The sequence below is a fragment of the Amia ocellicauda genome, chromosome 10 (genome assembly GCF_036373705.1).
Source record: "Amia ocellicauda isolate fAmiCal2 chromosome 10, fAmiCal2.hap1, whole genome shotgun sequence".
In the NCBI taxonomy this organism is placed as follows: domain Eukaryota; kingdom Metazoa; phylum Chordata; class Actinopteri; order Amiiformes; family Amiidae; genus Amia; species Amia ocellicauda.
This window is the reverse complement of record NC_089859.1, coordinates 17,110,109-17,132,770: the sequence shown is the minus strand read 5'-3', so window position 1 is coordinate 17,132,770 and position 22,662 is coordinate 17,110,109. Positions and strand designations below refer to the sequence as shown.

Genomic DNA, 22,662 nt, shown 5'->3' with positions numbered 1-22,662 from the left:
CCGGGAACACCCTACAAGAGCTGCAGTTTTGGAGATGCTCTGACCCAGTCGTCTAGCCATCACAATTTGGCCCTTGTCAAAGTCGCTCAGATCCTTACGCTTGCCCATTTTTCCTGCTTCTAACAAAATGTTCACTTGCTGCCTAATATATCCCACCCACTGACAGGTGCCATGATAACGAGATTATCAGTGTTATTCACTTCACCTGTCAGTGATCATAATGTTATGGCTTATCGGTGTATGTGTATGTGTTTTCTAGTGTAGGGGTTCCCAAACCGGTCCTGGAGGACCCCCTGCCCTGCTGGTTTTTGTTCCAACTGTGCTTTTAATTATATATTTGAGTCTTATATTGCATTGTTTGTTCAGTTAAGGAATCAATTAAGCAATTAAGATCTTGGTTGGAACAAAAACCAGCAGGATTGGAGGTCCTCCAGGACCAGTTTGGGGAACTCCTGTTCTAGTGTGCCTCTGTTCAGTATTGGAGGGGCTCTGTGCATGAACTCAAAAACTAAATGTATTTTAAAATTAAATACATATACATTGATACAGGTGATTGTGTTTCTGATTAAATGTATTTCAGGCTGCTATAGCTGCAAGAGGGGGTGGGGAAACAATAACATAAAGACCAAACACATTCCTCACTGCTTATGAGGCATTAATATCTTGTCTAAGAAATTATCCATCAAAGTGTGACTCGTGTCCGGGGAAACTAATGAAACACCCAGCTGAGGAAGAGAGAGAAATGAAAATGCGTGACAAGCTCTAACAGCCCCCAATCATGTTACATGTACTCGCATATTTATTGGTCACAGACTTTGCAGCAGATGAATCCATTCTAATAGATTATCAAATTAATTGGCTAATTGATTGATTGGTTAATTGTATAATTAACGTATAAGATCCTCCGGTGCTCTCTTCACAGTTCTCTCATCGAAGGGAACTAGCGCAACATTCTAGCTAGCACAATCGTCCTCCCTGCTCTTCTTCTGAGTAATAACTCCTATATCCCAGGGATTGCACGTACTCTGTTTTACTCTAAGCTGCTGTGTTGTGTTATTTGCCATGATGTTCTCTGTTTATTACTGTAATTCTTCTTCATTGCTGGAAGGTGTGAAAGCTGGCACTAAAGCCCGGCAGACCTGCACTTACAGGGAAAAGGGATGGCGGCATGGGGTTGATCTGGGGAATTCGGAATACCTTGGCCCATGAATATGTGCAGTGATATTTATTTGTTCATTGATTGATTTTGTTTTAGTTTTCTGAGCAGAGACAGCCTTCAGCAACAGTGAAACAGTCTTACAGTATTACTGTCTTACAGGCTGGAGTTGGTGCAGGCCCAGGCTGTACCCTTGGGAGACTGTGGCTCCGAACTGTCAGTGTCCAGTAAAGCCTTGTTATGTCTTATTGGGCACCCTTATCCTTACAATTCTTACAATATATCACATTTTTAAATACAATTGCCCATTTCTACAACTGGGTTTTTAAAATCACTTCCCCCCCCCACCAATGTTGAGAACTTTTAATAGTCCAATAATGTGTGCCTGGGTCCATAGGCATAGTGGACATGCCCCCTCAATTCTGAAACCAAACTTATGCCACTGCGTGTGTGTGTGTACGTGTGTGTGTGTGCATGCATATATTTGTATATGTGTGTGTGTGTGTCTGTGTGGGCATGCATGCATATGTGTGTGTGTGTGTATGTGAACCCATCTATAGAGTCTCAACTGGCAGTTGGTGAGTCAGTTAAGATTCCGACCAGTTAAGATCTCTATGCTTTATCATAAGGGTCATAGCCAAGAGAAATGCAGAGGATGCTTAGTTAAAACCCCTTTCATGTCATTCATTAACCTCAGCATTGTGCAGGCCAACTATAAACCAGTCCCCTTCACCACCCACCCTCACCCCCCCAACACCTCAACCCCCTCCACTTCACAAGACCATACAGGACAGGACAGCTCTCTCCGCACGGCTGCACACCGATCTCCTTTCAGTGAATTGCCTGTGTGCTCCACAGGACCTCAGAGAGCAGCAGGATCAATATCGCTTGTTCTGTGATATATACACAATCTGCAGCTTGTCCAGCACACCTTTTAATCACACACACAGCTGCTCTACCAGATACATCCCTGAATGGCTGTTTTGCATTTTTAGTATTAATTTACCTCGGTTGATTTATATACAGCTCTGGAAAAATTGAGACCACTTAACATTGATTTCTGAGCTGTATGTATATACAGACAGGTGACATATTAAAGGAAAAATCTGAATAAATTTGTGGAGGAACATAACAATTGCAGATGCCTCCAAACAGGTGTACTGCATGATACAATTAAGCTCTGTGGCGTGTATGAAAATGTTGAGCAGGCCCAGTTGACCTAGATTTTGGATCAAGATGGCAAGAGGAAAGGATCTAAGTGACTTTGAAAGAGGGGGCATTATTGGGGCACGAATGGCAGGAGCTTCAGTCACGAAGACGCTCAACTGGCTAATGCTCTCGACAATTGGGCGAGTGCATGTAAAATGCCCCCCACAGCATAACAGAGCCTCCGGACCCCCTCACTGTTGGGCTCAAGCAGTCAGGCGTGTCCCGTTCTCTTGGTGTCGCCACACATGCACTCGCCCACTTGTCCAGAACACGAGCCAGTTGAGCGTCTGTGTGACTGAAGCTCCTGCCATTCGTGCCCCAATAATGACCCCTCTTTCAAAGTCTCTTGACTTCAACATCTTGTTTCCTTTCAAATCCATTGTGGTGGCTTACAGAGCCAAAATGATGACAATTGTGTCACTGTCCAAATATTTATGCATCTAACTGTGTGTGTGTGTATATGTGTATATATATATATATATATATATATATATATATATATATATATATATATTATATACACATACACACACACACACACACATAGTGTAGCTGTGGTGCAATGTAAAGGATACGGGCTGAAAATACTGAGGAAGCCATCATACTGATTTACAAGGGTGCTGTTTTTCAGGGTACTGACCTGTGGGTGTAGCAGGAGGGCTGGGTGAGGGATGGTGGTAAATTCTGATCTTTCTTCCTTCGTGTCCTTCAGTCACCCCAGGACCCCGAAGGCCTTCAGGAGACGACAGCCTGCCACACCAACAAGTCCCACCCAGGCAGCCTGTGAAACCTGTTGCGTCTGCTTCCCGGGCAGTGAGAGAGCAGGTGTACGGCACAGCGCTGGCGACCACAGCACGCATTGTGAAAGAGCAGGTAGGTGGGAGGGAGCCTCATCAACAGGAATTTGAAAACCTCTGGTGAATCCTCACTAATGAGACTAAGGACTCGGAAGAGGTGATTTCAGACACCTCTTAATAATAAGAACACCGCTTAAGAACAAATTGATATTTGTAATCGTTTTCAAGAAGATGTGTAATTAAACTGAATGCTCTGGATTGTGTCTGTGCTCTACTATGTTGTTTCTTTCCCCTAAGCATTATGCACACTCTCCTGGTAGTTGACTGGGTCAATGTTTAAGGGAGCCGAGATTTCAAATGCCACTGTTTTCCACCAATGAGGTGCAGTGATAATGGGCAGTCTCCGCTGAAGTTGACAAAATAAAAAAAAATCAATCCCCTCCCCACCCCCCCCGACACAGAAACAGAAACAAAACCCTCCTGACACCCACATGCACAAACACACACAGTCACGCACACACAGACACTCGTGCACATGCACTGTGGGAAATGGCCGCTAGCCCTGATAGACAGGACTCTTCCATCCCATGCCTCATTGTTTCATTAGTAAGGAAGTGGGCCATGGCTCCCTGAGAGACAGAGAAATAACTGAGGCGGGCAAGCAGAAAAGCTGCTACTCGCAGAGCCTCTTTGGTTCAAAGCGGCTTTCGCTTTCTTTGACACGTTTCAGGTCGGTAGCAAAGTTCGGCCTAAACAACATCTGATACATCCTGCCTGCTGGACGCCCGCACGGAGGCTGTGATAAGCAGAGGACCATTGATCCGAGCAGTGCCAGTGAGGATTACATTTGAATGTAAAATGTCCATAAATTGCCCTTTGAAGGGCCTTTCTCTGCTGCAGAATGCAAGAAAGCCAACCCTGTGTTGCCACTGTGTTTTATAAGCAGCACTAGACCTCAGGAGAGGAATGTTCACCTTTAGAAAATCTTGCTGTTGTCTTGTTTGTTTAGTTGTTTTGATGCAGTTCATCTTCCTTCATTTTCATTGCAAGATTACTATTGTAATGTGTCTGACCTGACCATTTTTATTAGTTCTCCAGATTTGCTATTCGGCAGAGTATTTCTGCCGCTGATCAGAAGTTGTCATCAGACTGAGATATTTATTCTTCTGTTGATTTGTCATGAGAACAGCTCTGAGTAAGCGATCTACCCAGCACATCTTATTAACATATGTGAAATTAGTAAACAGAACAGTATCTTGTCCACTTGATGGGTAAAGATAAAAATTTTGATTGATCTTTTCAAGATGGTGTGATCAGTCTCTGTGATTTTAAAAACAGCCAAACAAGAATACAGCAAACCTTTTAACCTTGGTTGAACATAAAGGTCAATGATGTTTGTTTTTATTGGTAGATCTACACAGAAAGAATGTAAAACATGACTGGCCACCAGCTGTGCACCACAGCAGCAAAGAGAATATCCTTCGAGATGCAGGATAGGAGCTGACAGTGGAAAACCAGATATGAATATGGAATTATCAAACATGACAGTATCACACAGCATTTATTTTCTTTTGTGTGTGTGTGTGTGTGTGTGTGTCTGTGTTGTGTTTAGGTGTGTGTGTGTGTCTCTGTGATCAACTAGCAGGGTGTTTGTGAAACCGAAGCTGTCTCAGGAGACTGGTGTGGCCCCAAGTGGCAGAGAAGCAGAATTCAGCACAGCGTCCCCAGGTGTTCATTTGCAGACATCGCCTGTGGATAGCGGTTGTGTCAAAAAAGACACTTCATCATTGTGTTTGGACAGTTTCCTTGCTGCTGTGTTGCTGTCCCCCCTCCCCTCACCTATACCCTCCCAGTGCCTCTGGTAAATATAGGCCCTGCACTTCATACCTGATTAGAGAGAGAGAGAGCTAGGTCCTGTACGCTGCTGGGTTACTCAGTGTCACTGTTTTTGGCGGTTGAGCCCCTGTGCAGTTTTTACCCTGAAGACTTAATCTTTAGAAGGTAGCAACCAGGCTGTTGTGCTGCATGCTGGGCACAACCCCACAAAGAGATGGGAAGATAGAACAGAGACACTGAAAACAGGCCCCCCTCCCCCCTTTCAAAGCCCTCTGCATGCACTGCTTTCATGTCTGCTTCATACCGCAAAGGGGCGTTTAATAGCTCTGCTAATGAGAGCACCTCCAAACATCACTGCAGAGCAATAACCTGGGCAGGTGCAGGAGGTCTGTGTGCAGCTTCAAAGCCTTTCAGTGTCAGTATATAATCCATTGAGCTGGGCAGCACTGTGCACTGCAGCATTAACTATGCTTCCTTGTGCTTTACGGTGATTTCTTATATGCCCCTCTTCCTTTAGCACATGTTACCTCTTTGAACTAGGATGTATGCTTTGTATCTTATATTAATTATATTTCTGCATTTTTGCAATTCTTAAATTGTACTTTGCATTGATTATACTACTGCACTTTTTTAATGCTTAAATTGTATTTTGTATTACTGCACTTTTGTCTCAAAGTACAACAACAGGAACTCTTAATTTTGTTGTAATTTAATAACATCTGAAAATGTAAGATAAATATATAATATAGTCAGTAATCAAGACCCTGCACACAACTTTCATACAGTGGCAGTACAACTGAGTCCTGCTGCTGTCCAGCCCAGTTCTACCATTCCAACGCAATCAAGCCTCTCTTAAGGGCTCCGCCTGCTGGACACACGCAAGTACTGCACTCTCCTCAACTGAAGTGTTCAATTTGGCATGGAACCCAAAGGGATATCCCCGTTTCTCGGCTATTAATCAAAAGGTGAGACATTCCATTAAAGACGCACATTAAAACCTTATTTTCTGTGCTGTACAGCTGTTAAGCGAATGCCCCGTAAATGCTGCCATTTCCTTTTGAAAATGTAAAGGATAATTGATCTGTTGACATTTTATTTTTTACTTTTTTAACCTTTATGATTTATGATAAAGGTCAGAGGATTATAAAACATGGTTATTAATATTATTAAAAGTAGTATTATTATTAATAACTATAATACATATAATAATCATCATCATGAGCATTAACATTATTGGACTATAATCTGACTGATAGCTTGAAATGTACAGTATATGTGAGAAACAGTAATTTCAAAGTCCAGCAACCTTTATAATAAAAATACGAATGCACACCCTTCACGTGTTTAGCACTGACACAACTACCTTCACGCCATCTGTGTTCTCTGTTTAGTTTTGAATTTGATTTTTAAATGAAGGCATTTTACCTGAGAATAGAAAGCACATTGTACCCAACAAGAGTCTTTAATAACACCACCAATGGGATGACTACAGTAACCATAGACAGTAGCAAAGAAAGTAGCAACACAAACATACACCTCAAAAATGAGTAATCCCGCCATTTCAATGGGGATGAGTTCGATTTCTTTGTGGTTTTTCCAAAGAGGCATGCAGTTCATTCGTGGAAGCGTTAGGCACTTGCGTGAGTTTTTCTCAAAAACCATCTTTGGTCATAGTTTAGTTGCAGTATCCTGTGTGCAGTCCTGACTGAGACAGTGTGCGGAGGAGCGGCTTGCTTGGTGCACTGCGATGACAATGAGAGTACAGGCAGCCCAGAAGCTGATCAGTACGTTTTATTTGCAATCCTCCACACTGTGGACTCTAGGACAAGACTGCCTGAGAGATTGGACAGAGAGCTATAATTTCCCCTGAATTGTCCCCACCCCCACAGTGAGTCATCTGGTTTGACCAATGAATTAAAATAAATACGCTCAAAAAGTAATCAATGACACTCTGACATGTCTTTTAAGTTACAAAAATAATTAATCACAACTAAATATGCAGGGTAGCAACAGCTAACAACAAGATCTAACCAACACTGATGGCTAGAGCCTCTCATGAATGATGTTTGGAACATACCGGCATGAATGAGAGCATTTTAAAGTTGACCTTTCATTTTGTAATTATTATATTTTGTTATGTGTATGTATGTATATACAGAAGACCTTTGATATTGAAAGATTTTATTTTCTTACATCTGCAAACATTTCCTATATTGCACTTCCTTGTAGATTTAATACTTTTTTCTGTTTAAAGGTGGTTTATTACAAAATTATATATTTTTCCTATATTTAATAATATTATATATTTTTTGCAAAGTTTAAAAAAAGTATTTGCATTTGCATTTGTCTTTTACCTTGGGGTTGAGGAAAGGAGGAGGAGTGCAGGTGAGGGTTATTGGGGAGTGAGTGGGTAGGTAGGGAACATGTTTCTTTTGATCCCCTTAGGAATGTATAAGTGTTTTACCATTCTAGTGCTCACAGAACCTTTGCGACTGTGTAAAAATTAAGTTCCTCCAAGTTGTCCTTTGAAGCTGCACAATGCAGCAGAAATCCTATTAAATCTAGATTCTAATTACTCTCCTGTGTGATCTGAGTGCTGCAGCTCAGTAATACATAGAAAAACAGCTGCATGGTTCATGATTATATATATATATATATATATATATATATATATATATATGTTTTATCTCTATAAAGGTTCTTGATTATGATGTCATTGCATTTACTTCAACAGATTTCACCTGTTGGGATTCTGTCACAAGAATGTTGGCAGTGGTTGTGTCTTTCAGAATTCTATCAATTATCCTGCATCTCTTTCCACGCAGCAGAGAGTCAGGGACCTCTCTTGTGCTCCCTTGTGAAGCATCAGGGAGAAAGAACAATTGCAAGGAAGATTGACAACACATTGCACCTTTGAGTGGGTTGTCACTAACATATCTGAACACATTCTGTTAACAACATTTTTATTTTATTTTTTTCCCTTTGTCCTTTGATTTGGCAGATTAAAATCTGATATGGCACATGAGAAATGTATATGTTGGCAAATTATGCAAGTCATTAATTTAAATCACAATACTACAGATTCCAAATCTAATATTTCACTTATTGGAATATTTGAATCACCCAAAACAAAGTGTAAACTTTTAGAAATTAATCAAACATAATAATTTCCAATCATTAAACAAAAACATTGCCTTATATTTACTTTGCAATGTGCAATTCAGCCATATACCCACAATGCCTATACTGGGGATTCTTCTAGCTTTGAAAGAATATTGTGTATGTCATTTGCATGATGTAGCAACTATTCTCTGCTATATCACATTTGCAGGATACCTTTCAGTTGGTAAGTATGTAGGTTTTAAAGTAAGTAGTGTTTGCAATCAGGTAGATTGAAACATTACAAGTAATCTATGAACTCATGGCACACATATTGCTACATCAAAAATGTGGTTTAATCCCCAGTTACCCTAAGGACCATGCATGTCGATGTTCGAAGCTGAAACCTAAATATTTAGCAGAAGTTTAATGTCTGTTTATTTTCTCCTGTGGCTATTTATTGTTATTGTTGTTATTATTATTATTATTATTATTATTATTATTATTATTATTATTAAGTCAGAACCATTGTGCTTTGGTTCTTGTTTCTATACTCTCTGAAGTTTCTCTGTCTTTTATTAAATGTATTTATTTAAGGACCATGCATAACACTGCACAGTTCCACCAATCCCTGATTCTACCTGAATCACCTCTTCCTGCCTTCACAGCATCACCGCTACTCTCACAGCTTGAAGAGAAGGACAGAAAAACTGGCACAGCTCTTTTCTTCCCTTTTCCAGAATGTGGTGGAGAGTGTGTGAGAGTTTGACAAAGAGCATGGAGCCTCTCAACATTGAAAACACACTAGATATGAGCCCTGGATGGAAATCACCACTGCAGGAACTGGCAGAATTGGCATCTACCACAATGGAACAATACAGACAGATTCACTGACACAGAACAGGGCTAGTGAGTGACTGGCATGATCACAAGCCCCTCAGAAGTAGTGAACTCACTCCAGTCTAAAGATGGACCTGGTCTGAGATTTCCTCTCTTTCTTTCTTTTTTCTAACTTGCAAATTAGTGAGTCCCCTCACCCTCTGGCCAAGCTCCATTACTAGATCTGTTGTCACTTTAATATTAAGAGCCTTTTGTTTCTATTAGTATTACAAAAATGTGTTCCTTGCCTTTCTATATATATGTATATGCTCTTCAGATCACAGGGCCCCCTTACTCTGTGCCCTGAGCCTGCCACACATTTGCAACTGCAGGCAAGAGCTGCCTGGAGCTGTTCTGCCCTGTGGATCATGCGTGCTATCCTGGGAGGGCAGGACAATACTTAGACAGTTGATTGTAATGGTGTTGCGTTATTGTTATTTCTCTTATCACAGCCCCGGGCAGGGCAGTCTCGGCCTGAATTAACTGTGCATTCACGCGCTTTCGAGACGTGATGCTCTCGTTATGTTTGGTTTTGTTTTTATGTTTGTTTTTTGCATTTTGAATTTGAATTCCACTCCTCGTTATCATCATCATCATTTGTATAAACTTTTTTTTAAATTGCTCATCAACACCAGTATTACGCATTTGCAAAATGTTCCCCCTGTGCCTTTCGCTACACCAGACCAGTCTGCATGTGAATGTGCAGGGGGTAAGGGTGGTAGATCAAAGGGGGCTGCCCGTGGGCGATGTAGTAGTTGTTGAAGTTGCGGTCGGCGATGTAGGGGGCAGGCTGGTAGTAGCAGGTGACGTTGTTGGTGTTGGGGATGATGTTCTGCTCACCCAGCACCTTCAGGGCCAGAATAGTGATCATGTTGAGGGTCTGCCTGCGCTCATGGCCCATGAGGCAGACGGTGCTCTCGTTCACCACTCGGCGCAGCGTCATCAGGTAGTCATATTTGCTCTTCTCCTCTCCGATGAAGTGGTTGCGCAGGTACGATTCAATCTTGCGCTGCTGCTCATTGACATCGGGAAAGTCGATGAAGAAGCGTGAGCACATGTAGCGCTCCAGTGTCTTAATCTCCGTCTCGCTTGCCGGCCTGAACTCCCGCACCAGCAGATTGCTGTACTTCAGTAGGCCCCCGCCGCGGATCTCCTCTGGATTGCGGGTGGCGATCAGGCGGTACCGAAGGTGGTCCATCGCCTGCTCAAAATCACCATACATGCTCTCCGCCACCACTGTTATCACAGGCAGCTCCCTGGCCACGGTGGCCACTTCCGGCCCGCCAGGGGTCTCTGGGACAGGCTCCTGGGCTTGGAGTGGGGCATCCCCTGCTTGCATTTCTGCCTGGGGATGCATCTCTGAAAGCTCTGAGGTCTGTGGTAGGAATTCTGGAATTTGTGCAGTTGAGCTCTCTTGGGCTTGGTTCCTGAGATCCTCGTTGCTGCTATTCTCCATGTTTGCCTCTTTACCAGAGTTTGCCGGAGCTTCAAGGATCAGAGCTGGTGACTTAAAAGTCTCTCTCTGTGGGATCTCAACCTCGGCTTGTGATTCTTGGTCTGGGGCCAGTGGTATTACAGTCTGGGAGGAGGCGTGGGGGGACAGGGTGTGCAAACCCGAGACCTCATCTTGACATGTCTTTTCTTTGTCTTCTAAATTGTTAGTCAGGGACCTTGAGCGCTTGGCATAGGATTTTTTGGCAGGGCCTAGCACATCATCTGACAGAGAGAATGATTTTTTATCTTTGGACCTTTGGGTAACATCCAACTGTTCATTCAGTAGGGCTTGTGTCTCCTTTGCAGGGGAAAGTGGACCACTTGGCACAGGTGCCTTCGATGAGGATTTTTTAGCAGGGGCAGGCAAAGGGCTCTGTAGTGGCCCAGACTCTGACGATATGCTGCAAGGTTTCTTGGCAAAGGTTGGTGGTTCAGACACCAGGTCCTGTGATTCCTCTGTGAGGAGCAGACAGGGCAGGGATGACGAACAGTTGCATAATATTACTGTCTCTTCGTTTACTGATGTCTTGGCCGGAGCTACCACTGTGTCAACCATACAAGCTGTTTGTTGGGTGGGGGGTTCTTCACCTGGGGCTTGTGGTTCAGTGGTCAGAAAGCTCTTTATGTCTGGCTCCAGAGGTTCCTCCACTTTGGCCAAGTGGCCTGGAGACTCTGAATCTTTAACTGGAGCTGCCACTAGTGCTGGCTCCTTATTTTCCAAGACAGGCTGGTCCTTTGCTTCAGACGGGTTGGGCAGCTCCTCTTCCTCAACCAGGATTTCCTCAGCATGGACAGAGGATTGTTCTTCCAGGTCCAGGGACTCCCCTGATAGCCCCCCACCCTGGCATCCAGGTTCTTGTCCCTTGGAATCTTGGGACATGGATGACAACTCCTTAGGGGCAGGGACCAAGCAGCGTTCATCCTCCATCTGTGGAGCATCCTCGGCTGTGGCCTGAGTCTTGGGCAGCTCTGCCTCTGCCCGTCTGTGCTCAGCCTCCTGGTAGGATTCCAGCATGCGGTCGAGGATGATCTGGAAGGAGTCCACGCTGAACTCAAACTGGCGCCGCAGGGAGTTGACAAACTTGAGCTCCACGTTCTTGCCGCTGTTGTTGGACAAGGAGATGAGGCTCCAGCGGTCATGCTCAGTGAAGACCTTGACCATCTTCTGCACGTATGCCTCCTTCATGGTCAGTGCCGTGATCTTGTCCTTGTTAACACATTTGGGCAGGAAGTCCAGCAGACAGTCCAGGACCACCTCCTTGATGATCTGGAAATCCTCCTGCTTGGGCAGCTCAACGCCAAAGATGATGTCCAGGTCCTTGTAACTTGTCCCGTTCTCCTTGACCAGGACGTGGCTGGCAGTGGAGCCATTGAGTCGGACATCACGCACGGTGATCTCTTTCTCCACCAGCCGGTCCTTCACCACATGGATGATGTCCTTTGGTTTGACCTCCAGCGTGGGGAAGTTGCCTCTTCCATGAATGGGTATCACCTCGGTGAGCACTTGGTCCAGCGTCTCCACCTGCTCCCTGGTGAGGTTGTGGAACCTGCGATCTGAGTGCTCTGTCATGTTTAAAAAACTGTGGAAACAGAAGTAGAGAGAGAGAGAGAGAGAGAGAGAGAGAGAGAGAGAGAGCGAGAGAGAACAAGCTGTTAACAATCCAGTCTAGGCTTAAAGTAGATGCATATATACCATGTGTGCTGTCCCAACCCCCGAAAGCATCATCAGTTGCTAATCTGATCTGAAGAGCAGGGATGTGGCAGGGTGTGCATAACATGCACCTATTTGCTTTTCATGAGGTAGAATGAGGTAGAAGGAATTGTACTTTTGCTACACGCCGCTTGAACTGTTCCTGCTCCTGAAAGAATAGGCATGTAGATATTGGGTTTTATGGGAAGTCAGCACAGGTCTAGTTTGCACATTACAAAGTGATTGATGGTTATCTGTCTAAGTTTACAGTTGACTGGTGCACTGTTTTTGGTCAATTATAATATAATATTTATTTATTTATTTATCAGCAGACTTTGAGTAAGTTGATTTCCAGGCTTTAGAAATGGTAAGAGTATTACCCCTGGGTTTCTATTGATTGGTGGAAAAGAAAAATAAAGTACTCCATTAATTAAGTAATTTAATATATATTTTTTTATGTAACTACAACATTTTCTTTTTTTAACCATGATGACGTTGTTTTTTTTTTTTTCTCTCATTCCTTCCAGCCTGTCTCATTGAGCTGTGAGATCGCTCAGGCACTGGCACCATTAAATTACAGTTCCAAGTCATTCAGGCCAGCAGTTGTTGCACCGTGACAAATGCTTCATGGGAAATACATTTCAAAGTGCATAGAAATCATGTGAAACAGTAACGTGTCTGCATGGCATGCATCCTCCTGAATTATTAATACCTTTCACTGCCGTGTGGTTGATATAACTCATATCATAGCTCTAGAGTTCAGTGCCTAACCGAAAGAGAAGGAGGGAACACGGCTTTGGGGGAAGGCAGAGCGCTGGACTGAGGTGGTGTTGTCGCAGAAGAAAAATAGAATACAATGATGCGATTAAAATTAGGCGTTGGCACACAGCAACCGGGGACCATGTGTGACGACCAAAATTGATTTGTGCAACCCCCGAAAATAACACATTCGGCAGCCCATCGAGACAGAAAGTGTACACCCGGGCTTTGTGAATCACAGGGATCCCCCTGGCACAGAGCTCTCCGTGTAAACTGCGTACGCCACAGAACACGACTGACATATGCTGGGAGACTGCGTGCTGTCATGTATTTCTCACGGTTTCCTTCTCCAAGACTGCCACATGGTAATGTGTTCTTTTTCCCTTCCAGCTTCCCTCCCCTTAGTTCAGTACCAAACACGGCGCTGCTCAGAGGAGTGCCTTGTAGCAAGACTTTGAAACGGGATCAAGTGTAAATGTGTCAGCACTGTTTTCTACACAGGTGTCTTTCAACAATTTTTAAAATAATTTTTTTCTTCCTTTTTTCTCTCTTTTTTTTATTCTTTCACCTGGCCTGAAAACCGCTCTGCATAATCCCCAGTGTGTGGAATTAGACACATTCTCCTCTACACTGACTGGAAACTGCAACATTTGCTCTGTTCTCCCCTCCAGGATTTGTACCATATTGTACCAGGAAGTCATGTATAATAGCATCCAGTATTTATTGTGGGAAATGTTATTGTACATAGGAAGGTCATATGACATTAAATTAGAGCAGATTATTATTATTATTATTATTATTATTATTCATAATGTAGAGGATCTAGATCTTGAAAAAGCAAAAAGAATGCATCTCACACATTTAGGAATGAACATTACTTACATTTTGAATTGTCTATTGTTCACTGAAAAAAGCACACACACTTCCACAACCTGCCCCCCCTGTTAAATGAATGATATCCATTTATATTGAACTAGAAGGCCCTTCGACTGCCAGATTAAAAGTCAGAGAGGAAAGACATCAGACGTTACTCAAAGGGTTTTGTAGAGCTCTTGTCATGTTTCATTAAATGTGTGTGAGATGTTCTGACGTCAGCTCACAAGAGGAAGCATGAACAGAGCTTCATGCACTTCTCTGTGCAATCACTCAGTGCTCTGGGGGTGCATGAGTATCCCCACCGTGCCTCCCCTGAATCGCTGTGAGGAGAAGGAGAATTCCTGGTGTCACCGAGTTAGTACACATCTCAGAAACTGCAGTCCAAGAAAAACAGGCATAGGGGGCAAGGAAAGCTTAGATATTTCAAGCAAAATTATTTTTCTTTTGTGATTGTGAGTTTTCCCCCACCTTCAGAGTGCAGCCTCTTCATCAGCATTCATGAGGCCTGAATTCAGTATTTAAGTGAAAATCATTCTGAGCAATAAATACATAAATAAATAAAAATTAAAAAGTGGATTAAGAGACCGCAGACCTGCTGCTATTTTTTTTATCTGGAGTTTATTGATTCTCTCTCTGGAACAAACAGGGTTAACCAACATGACTCACCACCCTGCTGGCTGAACGCATTAATCAGCCCTGTGTCATTGATACAAAATAAAAAAAAGGAAAGAAAGAAAATCTCTCTATCATCAAGAGACAAACTACAACACAACGCACAGCCCCTTCTTCCCTTTCATCACAGCAATACACACTAAACATATTGCTTTCAGCAACATCTGATGCACTGAGAAAACAAACGGGTAACCATGACAATAATATTCATCAGACTTTGTGAATTTGGATAGCAATGAATGGTTGAACATCCCTGCCCTGAGAGTGACTCAGACCGATGGCTTGGTGGTGACGGAGACATTTGTCGCCCAATTCTGAATCGTTTCATTTCATTGTAGAAAATCAAAAGTAGTGGATTCAGGAGACATGAAACATGACGTTTTCTTTGCCTAAGTAAAGCGCTGTGTTAAGCAGAGCAATAGCTCAAAGTTTAAAGAAGAAATGAATGAGAAAAATAAGTTAATGGAACATAACAGAGAGCCAAAAAAGAAACAATTTCATATTTTTCACTGTGCACAGTTGTGTGCAGCACTTCACAAGCGATGTACAGCAATGTAGAGGGGCTTGGGGCAGAGGAGCTGTGAGATTCTACAAGCCGAAGCTGTGCCACCCCTTTTCCATTCAGCTTGAACCCAGAATGTAATCAGGCACAGATGCTTTGGAGGTACTGGCAAACAACACTCATTTTAGAACTATATGGCTCTAGCAGAAGTTACTAAAACACAGGACTAATCAGTGCAGCATTAATAGCTCTCCAAGCAAAACCTAAGCACCGGTCTAATCGATTGGCCAAAGAGAATCCAGGTGATGAGGTGAACCCTGGCATTCACTGCCAACACAATCCTGTGATATAATTCCACCTAGTTTTGACAGTGTGTGACTGAGAGCTGTAAGCACCACAGTAACTCCAATGCACTTTTCCTGACCAAGTGTCTGAGGGCTGGGCTGGTTTGGGAATTTGTAAGAGAATCAATTTACAGCTGAAAAGGCATTTTCACAGTTCAGCTAGAGTGAGGCCTGTGAGTGTAAGCAGAACTGTCAGTCCGCCCAATAAGCAAATTGAAATAAATAAACTGTACTAACCAATGAAAGGATTTATTAATTCATTTAGAAGCAACCTTTTATATTTAGCTGTATGGTAAAGTGATGTACCTTTGGAATGCAGTGGGTCTCTTCCTCTGAGATAAAACACTTAATTAAAGTGAGGAGTGAATGCAAATTCCGTCCTCCATTGACAGAGCATCAGCACATCAATACGTCTGCCTGCGTTTTTCCTCACTAGCCTTCCCAGCTGTATTGCTTTGTTTCATGTCTACATTCATTAACTTGAGACAAAGAATAATCAATGGGATTTTTTTTTCACTTCTGATGAACCTACATTATTTGCAATACCTGTTAAACATTGACTAAAGCTTTAACCATCTTTACAATGTTTTCTTCCTTATTTTGTCTTTACAAATGAATGTATGTACATATGTATGTATTTATTTATATTTTGTTTGTTTATATTTTTGGCAGAGTGCCACAGTGCATTTTTGGAATACATGTATACCTAACTGAATGGATGAATTTTGTTTAATTGTGCAACAGATGGTTTTACAAAAATGATAATGGGAGCTATTACCATCAGGGTTTCTATAGATATGGTATGAATAAACATAATAAATTAAATCAATTAACATGTAACAAATGCATCAGGTAAAATATATGAACAAGATTTTTTCTCTACTATCATTTTAATCTGTAATGATTTACATGCTCAGCCAGTTCCTGTGCATTAATTTTGAGTATGTACTTTTTTGTTCAGTCAACAGGTGGCTATGCTTGGATCTCAGCCCAAAACTGCATGGGGCCCTGATGGAAAGAGCCTAGACTTTGGCAACTAAACTCCTATCTCAATGCCTAATGGAGACGATCTGTGTTCTGTGTCCCCCTCTGGTTGCAGATTGATGGTGCTCATGGGAAAGTGTTCTCTGCAGCCATTCCCTACAACAGCAGCTGCAGGGCTGGCAATGGGAGAAGGAAGAGCACCTGGATTTTTGCATGGGTCTCAATTTTCTGGAGGTGGGAGTGGGGGTGGTCAGTGATCAAGCCAATCAGGCAGTCAGTGCCCTCTGTGGTGTATGGGCACTAATGGGTTTTCAGCATGGAGAACTGCTTGCTGAAGTACAGGTGACACATACATGACTGTGGGATTTCCTACAGCTATGCAATGCATAGCCTATTATGAATTATAAATGTTCCATTTATCAACATCATGGCTTTCTTCAGCCTGTACATGTCATTATATATATATATATATATAATGTTACCCTTATTCAACAAAAGTCTTCAAATTATTATTATTATTATTATTATTATTATTATTATTATTATTATTGGTGGAGACTGGTTATTTATTATTTTCCCTCCTAATGACTGTGTACTAGAATCTGTTTCTCAGCCTCCAAAGTATTTATAGATGAGTCAGACATTGTTTTTGGGAAATGTCAAAGCCTTTTTTTCTCTTGTTTTGTTTCCAAACAGTGCAGGTTTGTCGGGCTGGTGTTTTGCATTAGCTGGCAATCAGCTGGCCAGAGGGCAGAGGCAGAGCACTCCTGGGCATTCCTAGTTCGCCTTCTGCAGCTGCTGCTACAGAGGACCCAAAGGCAAAGCTGAGACAACTGCACATAACAACAACAGCCAAGTCAACAGAACAGAGCAGCACTGCACAGCTGTGGAGCAGTTCTGTGGGTTTTTTGCACATTTGCTTGTTGAAGGGGGGGGGGGGTGTCAGTTGCATGTGAAGAAGATATAAGGCACTGGGTATTTTAGAGAAGGATGGGGAGTAAGTATGGGGGGAGGACTGTTTACTTTCTGGAGGCTGATAATCGCCTGAGTCAAAGTGAAAAAGAGGCAGGCGAGCTGGGAAGCCAGAGCTCACACGTCATTGGAGCGGGCGCACGTGGCGCGGGGGGTGCACACAGCCCTGATCCCGGCTGAACGCGGAGCTGCGCCACGGTTAGTCATCCACCGAGACAGCACGCCCGGAGTTCACAGTAAAACAGCCCCGCAGGTCGGTAATGGTGTAAAACAGGCAATGCTGCAGGATTTTTCTCTCATTTATCCTCCCCACCCCCACCCTCCCTTCCCCTCTCTCTTTCTCCCGTTCCCTCTCTCTTCTCAAATAAGCCAGAGCATGAGTCATAGCTGGGGGGGGGGGGGGGTGGCTGCACCTAGATGCGCTTCTATTACCTGCCTTTTAATTCTTCATACAAATCCAGAGTGCAGACACACGTGAAAACTATCCTACATCAATAAGATACTGCAGTTTAAAACGACAATAACAAACAAACTATTTAGGGTAAAGGTGAAAGGTCCTCTTTCTGTAACATATCACCCGTATTTTTCGTCCTGATTGCAACGCAACCCCATCGATTGATCCGCTGACAACTCAACAAACCGAGAGCATGAGGCAGAATTTAGGAAAAAACTTTACCCGCCCGAGCTGAAAGCTCACTTACTGGGGCTGGGGTATAATTGGGAAAGCAAACACACAGACAGACACACATAAAAAAATAGCCAAATGGTTGCCCAATGATCGCCTTGCCTATCAGTCATCAAGGAAGTGTCAAGTACCTGATTTTGACAGCCGTGTGAAAGCTTAACGAGGCTCTGTTGCAAAGAGAAGCTGGCAAAAAAAAGTATAAAAAATGTTGTATATGCATTTGTTTGATTTTGTTTATTTTGTTTTATGTATGCATTCGTGTGTGCGTATTTAAGCACGGCAGTCGGAGAAAGTTAAATGTCTCAACACAGATGAATCCTTTCCCCGGCACTCAGCTAAGAAAAGCATGCACTTTGTTTCTGTGCTCGCCGCCGAAAATAGAATAGCACCACAAGTTATCGACCAAGCTAATCGTGGAGTCAGTCATTCTAACTATATTTATTGTGCAGATAAGAACTTCACGTAAAAACACCAGGAATCAAACGAATCAAAGGACCTATGTCAGATAATATCATCCAGGAAGCAACAATGACAGACAGCAACAGCTATCCTACTAATAGAAAGCAGGATACAGTAAGAGCAAAGGGAAGCTCTGACGTACTGTACCGAACATTAACTACGTGCGTTGTTAATGTGAATTAACTTTTGGAGGACAAAATAACAGGTTATCCCGCTTTCAGAGTTGCCCGAATAATGTATCATTAAATACATGCATACATATGCAAACAGTCATACATACAATGTTTAAATACATCGTTAATAAAAATACATAAATAGTTAATTAACAACAATAACGTGCTTAAATTGAATTACAGTCCAGACGTATGAAAACAGAGACAAATCTCTTAAACAGATATTAAATTACATTTTTTTAAAGTCTTCCTCATAGCAACACTCAGCTTACACGATCCTTACCCCCTCCTCCATCTAAAACGCGTCTGTATACGCACATAGTTTGCTGTTTCTAACGGGGTTTTATATCTTGAAGGTTGATATATGAAACATTAATAGCACAGCAGAAGCAGCACCAGTAGTGGCAGTAGTAGTAACAGTATCATGTTTGGTATTATTATCATTACAAATAATAATCACATCAATCCTAATAAAACAACGTGCAGTTACTCACCATGCATATTATAACTAAACTTGTTGATCGTGCACAGGCTGATCCTGCTTACGTCGCCATGTACCTGAATGCCGTCACACGCCGCACGCAACAGCGAAGCAGAGGGAAGAGAAAGAAAGGAAAAGGGAAAGAAAGAACAAACTTACTGCAATGTGCGACGTGCTCGTCCGTGCTCTCGGGCTGGGACTCCGGTATATCCCGCAGGTAGGAGGCTCTGGGCGGGTGCGTGCGCGGTCGCTGTCCGGGCGGCTCGTGGTGCTGAAATGAAACTCCTAAACCTCTCGCGCTGTTGTCTCGCGCAGACCCCGTAGCGTAGACCAGTTTCCATGGCAACCTGGCGTCACACTTTTAAGGTAGTCCACCAACAAGCCACAACCGCGAGGGCAGCGTGGCACATGCAGAGGCGCAAACACACGTATGTTCGTATGAATGTATGTATGTGCACGACCACGGCAGGATAACCCCCAACACCCCTATGACGGGTAATGACAGTGTTATTAATGATGGCGACGATGGTCTGCGATTATAGGGTGTTTTTTATTTATGTCAGCCTTAACTTCTGTGTTGTTTTCTCCGTGCGACGCAGCAGGCGAGGGAAGCGGCGCGGATGAAGGATTGGCGATGGCGATGGCGACGGCTGTGCACGACGTGCTTCACTCATTGTTGCAGCAGCAATAGTTCCCGGGAGAAGAGCATCGTCGGCGTGAAATGTTGTTTGCTTTGCTGTGAAGTGTAATTCCCTGCCTTCTAATGTGCCGCAATTAAAACACACGAGCTGCAGTTAACTCCAATTAATCAAATGATCGTGAAAACTGACAGGTAGGTATGATGTCACGTATTACCCACATTGCAAATAATATATTATCATTTATTATGATTATTATTATTATTAAAATGTCAGATCAAGCAGATGTGAAAACGGAAAGCAGTGTGCGAAGTCAACAATGATTTATTGTTTGATTCCAGTAGACTACAGGACTGAACTAGTGTTTGCCCAAACTCGCCGGCTGTTTGGAAAGTTGAACTCTGGCCTTCCGATTTGCTGGTCAGTCTCTGCTGTTTTGAGTTAATTAGTGCAGTTGCTGCTGCGTATTAGGTACAATATACTATATTGTGACACAGTGAAAATGGAGACGTTACCGCGGGGTTCAACCGGTTCAGAGGCGTTGAAGCTGCTGCGTGGCTTCGCTTTCCTCAGCAATATCTGCACACAGCACGAACATATCACGACAACGATTGTCTAACTCTTTTCAGTCTTTGTCGTTGGATAACAATGGATACATTTTCCTCTGGATTATTGTAGCCCAGTGCTTTATGACATATATTTAAGATTTATACATTATTTATTTTTAAAAAGCCCATTAAAAGCAATTAAAACAACAAACCAGCTACCAAAATAACGTTTTGAAGGTCTGTGCTTTTTCATGGCTACCCACACCTTTATATTAATGATTGTGCACTGACAATGTATCAGGTACTTCCTCTTTCTGTAATAATTATTACAAGTTTGAATGAAAAAAGCAATAAAGCACTGGAGGAGAAGGATCCTGTGAAATGCAAACCTCAGCACAGTTGTGTGAAGTACCTGTCCGTGCTAGATCGCTAAAGATTAAGTCTTCCATATCAAGGATGAACTAGAGTGAAGGCCATGTGCTTTACAGATTGTCCCAGACTCACTTACCTTTCTCTATAAAGCACAGACAAAGGGCCTAAGAAGCAGCAGCACTATCGTCCCAGATTACTCATGTTTTTGTGGTTTAGCTGGGGCTTGCTGTCAGTGGCTCTGTGTACACCTTCAATAGGACACTGTGCTTTAGGCACTGCTTACCCCTCAGCTTGGGGGTCCTGAAAACTAAAAATCCTAAGCACACCTTTTTAAATAAATTATGCTAAACTGAATGCTTTGTTTGGTGCACTACATTATTTTAGGTTGTTGTTATTGCATTATTGGCATACCTAGGCATCCAATGTAGTGGGTACATGAATACAGAAACTGGCTGGAGAAGAGCAGAAGGGTTTTGCAGCAAGCAGCACACTTGTAAGTAGTCATTGCCCTGTGCAAACAGTGCCCTGCTTGGACTGTGTCACTCACTCTGCTCTCTTGCTGTTTGTGTGGCAGTCCAGAGATCTTAAGTCTTGTCGGTAGTCCACTGTTCAGAATCTCCCAGTCTTCATGAGTAGAGTGCTGCAGAGGATCTGAGACAGAGTTTACAGAAACATTAAACACATCACAGTGATTATTGAAGTACAACAGGGGTATTGACTCATTGCCTCAGCTAAGGAGCCCCAGAGTTAAAAGGGTCAGATTCATTAGACAAGTTATATGTTAAACACAGTAATTCACCACCTGCTTGACATTGAAATGGGGACTTCGTTACAAACAAGCACAGGCATGATTGAAGTGCTAGACCCTTTAGCAAAACCTCTCTTCTCTCCGCAGGAGTGGGGAGTAGAGGCCGCAGCTGCTGGGCTATAGGAGCAAACATCTTTTTAATCAGAAGTCACAGTGACAGCACTCCTGTCTGCACCTCTACTCCACGTAACTGATTCACCAGTCAGTGCTTCTTGTTTGTTTGTTTTTTCTTATTATTTATTTCTCTCTCTCTTTCTTTCTTTTCATTCTCTTGCATCAGTATCTGCAGACACCAAAAACACACGCACACAGACATGCAAGGCACACACAGTCATTCAACCTGATTACAAATGCCCTGACCGGGAAATAATTGAAAAACACAGAAGGGGCAATTTCATCCCCAGCAGAACGAGGCAGGGATGATATTAATCATGAGGCCCACTCGTGGCATGGAGACCTAATCGCTCCGTTGCCCCTGCCGAGGACGCGCTGCTCTCCACTCGGCACAGCGGCGCTCAACTCGCAGGATGACTCACGCAGTTGCCGGGCAGACCGCAAGGCCACAGCCGCTTGTGCGTCGACAGAAAATGTTCATTATTTTGAATGATAAACACTGAATGATCATCTCTCCACACCGCGGCTTTTAAAACTTAAATTATTTATTTATTTACTTTTTTAGTAATAGGTTTTTAAAACTATTAATCACTTTCCAAAACAAAAAACAAAATCCACATTCAATATTACAAACACACACACACACACACACACATATACATTCTTGCGCGCACACACACACACATATACTCTTATACCTATATATATATATATGTGTGTGTGTGTGTGTGTGCAGACACACACATGCACTGTGTTAATATTAGCATTTCAGATTGTAGTAGTTATTTTTCTTAAAAACCCTGTAATGGATAGTGTTTTTTCGATGTTGCAATTATTCAGGGGTGGTTGAGCCAGGCATTGCTGTATGAGCTGCACAATAGCTACAGTAGCGCTGCAATCAGAGTGAATATTATATCAAGATGTGGTGACTCATCCCCTCGTTTGTGAGATGTGGGAACACAAACCTGATCATCAATCAGCCAGCTTCCCCCAGTCAAGGGGGACTCACCAGGGGGACCGAGCTGCAGTCAGATCACAAGACCTGCTCGCTCCAGGCACTGAGAGGTCTGTGAACCGTACATCACCGATAACTTCACTGCTTGTGCAATATCGAC

At 43.0% G+C, this 22,662-nt stretch overlaps 1 protein-coding gene and 1 long non-coding RNA gene across 4 annotated transcripts; one reads left to right on the top strand and one right to left on the bottom strand.

The window, feature by feature from the left end:
* Positions 1 to 6,209: 6,209 nt before the first annotated feature.
* Positions 6,210 to 22,618, bottom strand: tent5d (terminal nucleotidyltransferase 5D). Of its 3 annotated transcripts, XM_066715314.1 has the most exons (3): positions 22,513 to 22,618; positions 21,173 to 21,276; positions 6,210 to 12,050 (listed from the first exon to the last, which is right to left on the bottom strand). In XM_066715314.1, exon 3 carries the CDS (start codon positions 12,038 to 12,040, stop codon positions 9,650 to 9,652), a length of 2,391 nt encoding a protein of 796 aa, XP_066571411.1. In that variant the 5' UTR covers positions 12,041 to 12,050; positions 21,173 to 21,276; positions 22,513 to 22,618; the 3' UTR covers positions 6,210 to 9,649. The 3 variants fall into 3 exon arrangements, with proteins under 3 accessions (XP_066571411.1, XP_066571409.1, XP_066571410.1); XM_066715312.1 differs by lacking the exons at positions 21,173 to 21,276; positions 22,513 to 22,618 and adding an exon at positions 19,227 to 19,679; XM_066715313.1 differs by lacking the exons at positions 21,173 to 21,276; positions 22,513 to 22,618 and adding an exon at positions 19,081 to 19,197.
* Positions 17,378 to 20,979, top strand: LOC136760068 (uncharacterized). Its single transcript, XR_010820146.1, has 3 exons — positions 17,378 to 17,522; positions 19,118 to 19,284; positions 19,667 to 20,979. It is a non-coding gene; the product is annotated as an uncharacterized LOC136760068 (long non-coding RNA).
* Positions 22,619 to 22,662: the final 44 nt, after the last annotated feature.

Bases quoted from the DNA above. Each gene is read 5' to 3' on its own strand.
- tent5d (XM_066715312.1), bottom strand. From the start codon at position 19,408: ATGGAAACTGGTCTACGCTACGGGGTCTGCGCGAGACAACAGCGCGAG. The intron at 12,051-19,226 runs GTAAGTTTGTTC...CTGTTTCCACAG, and splicing joins CGAGCACGTCGCACATTGCA to TTTTTTAAACATGACAGAGC.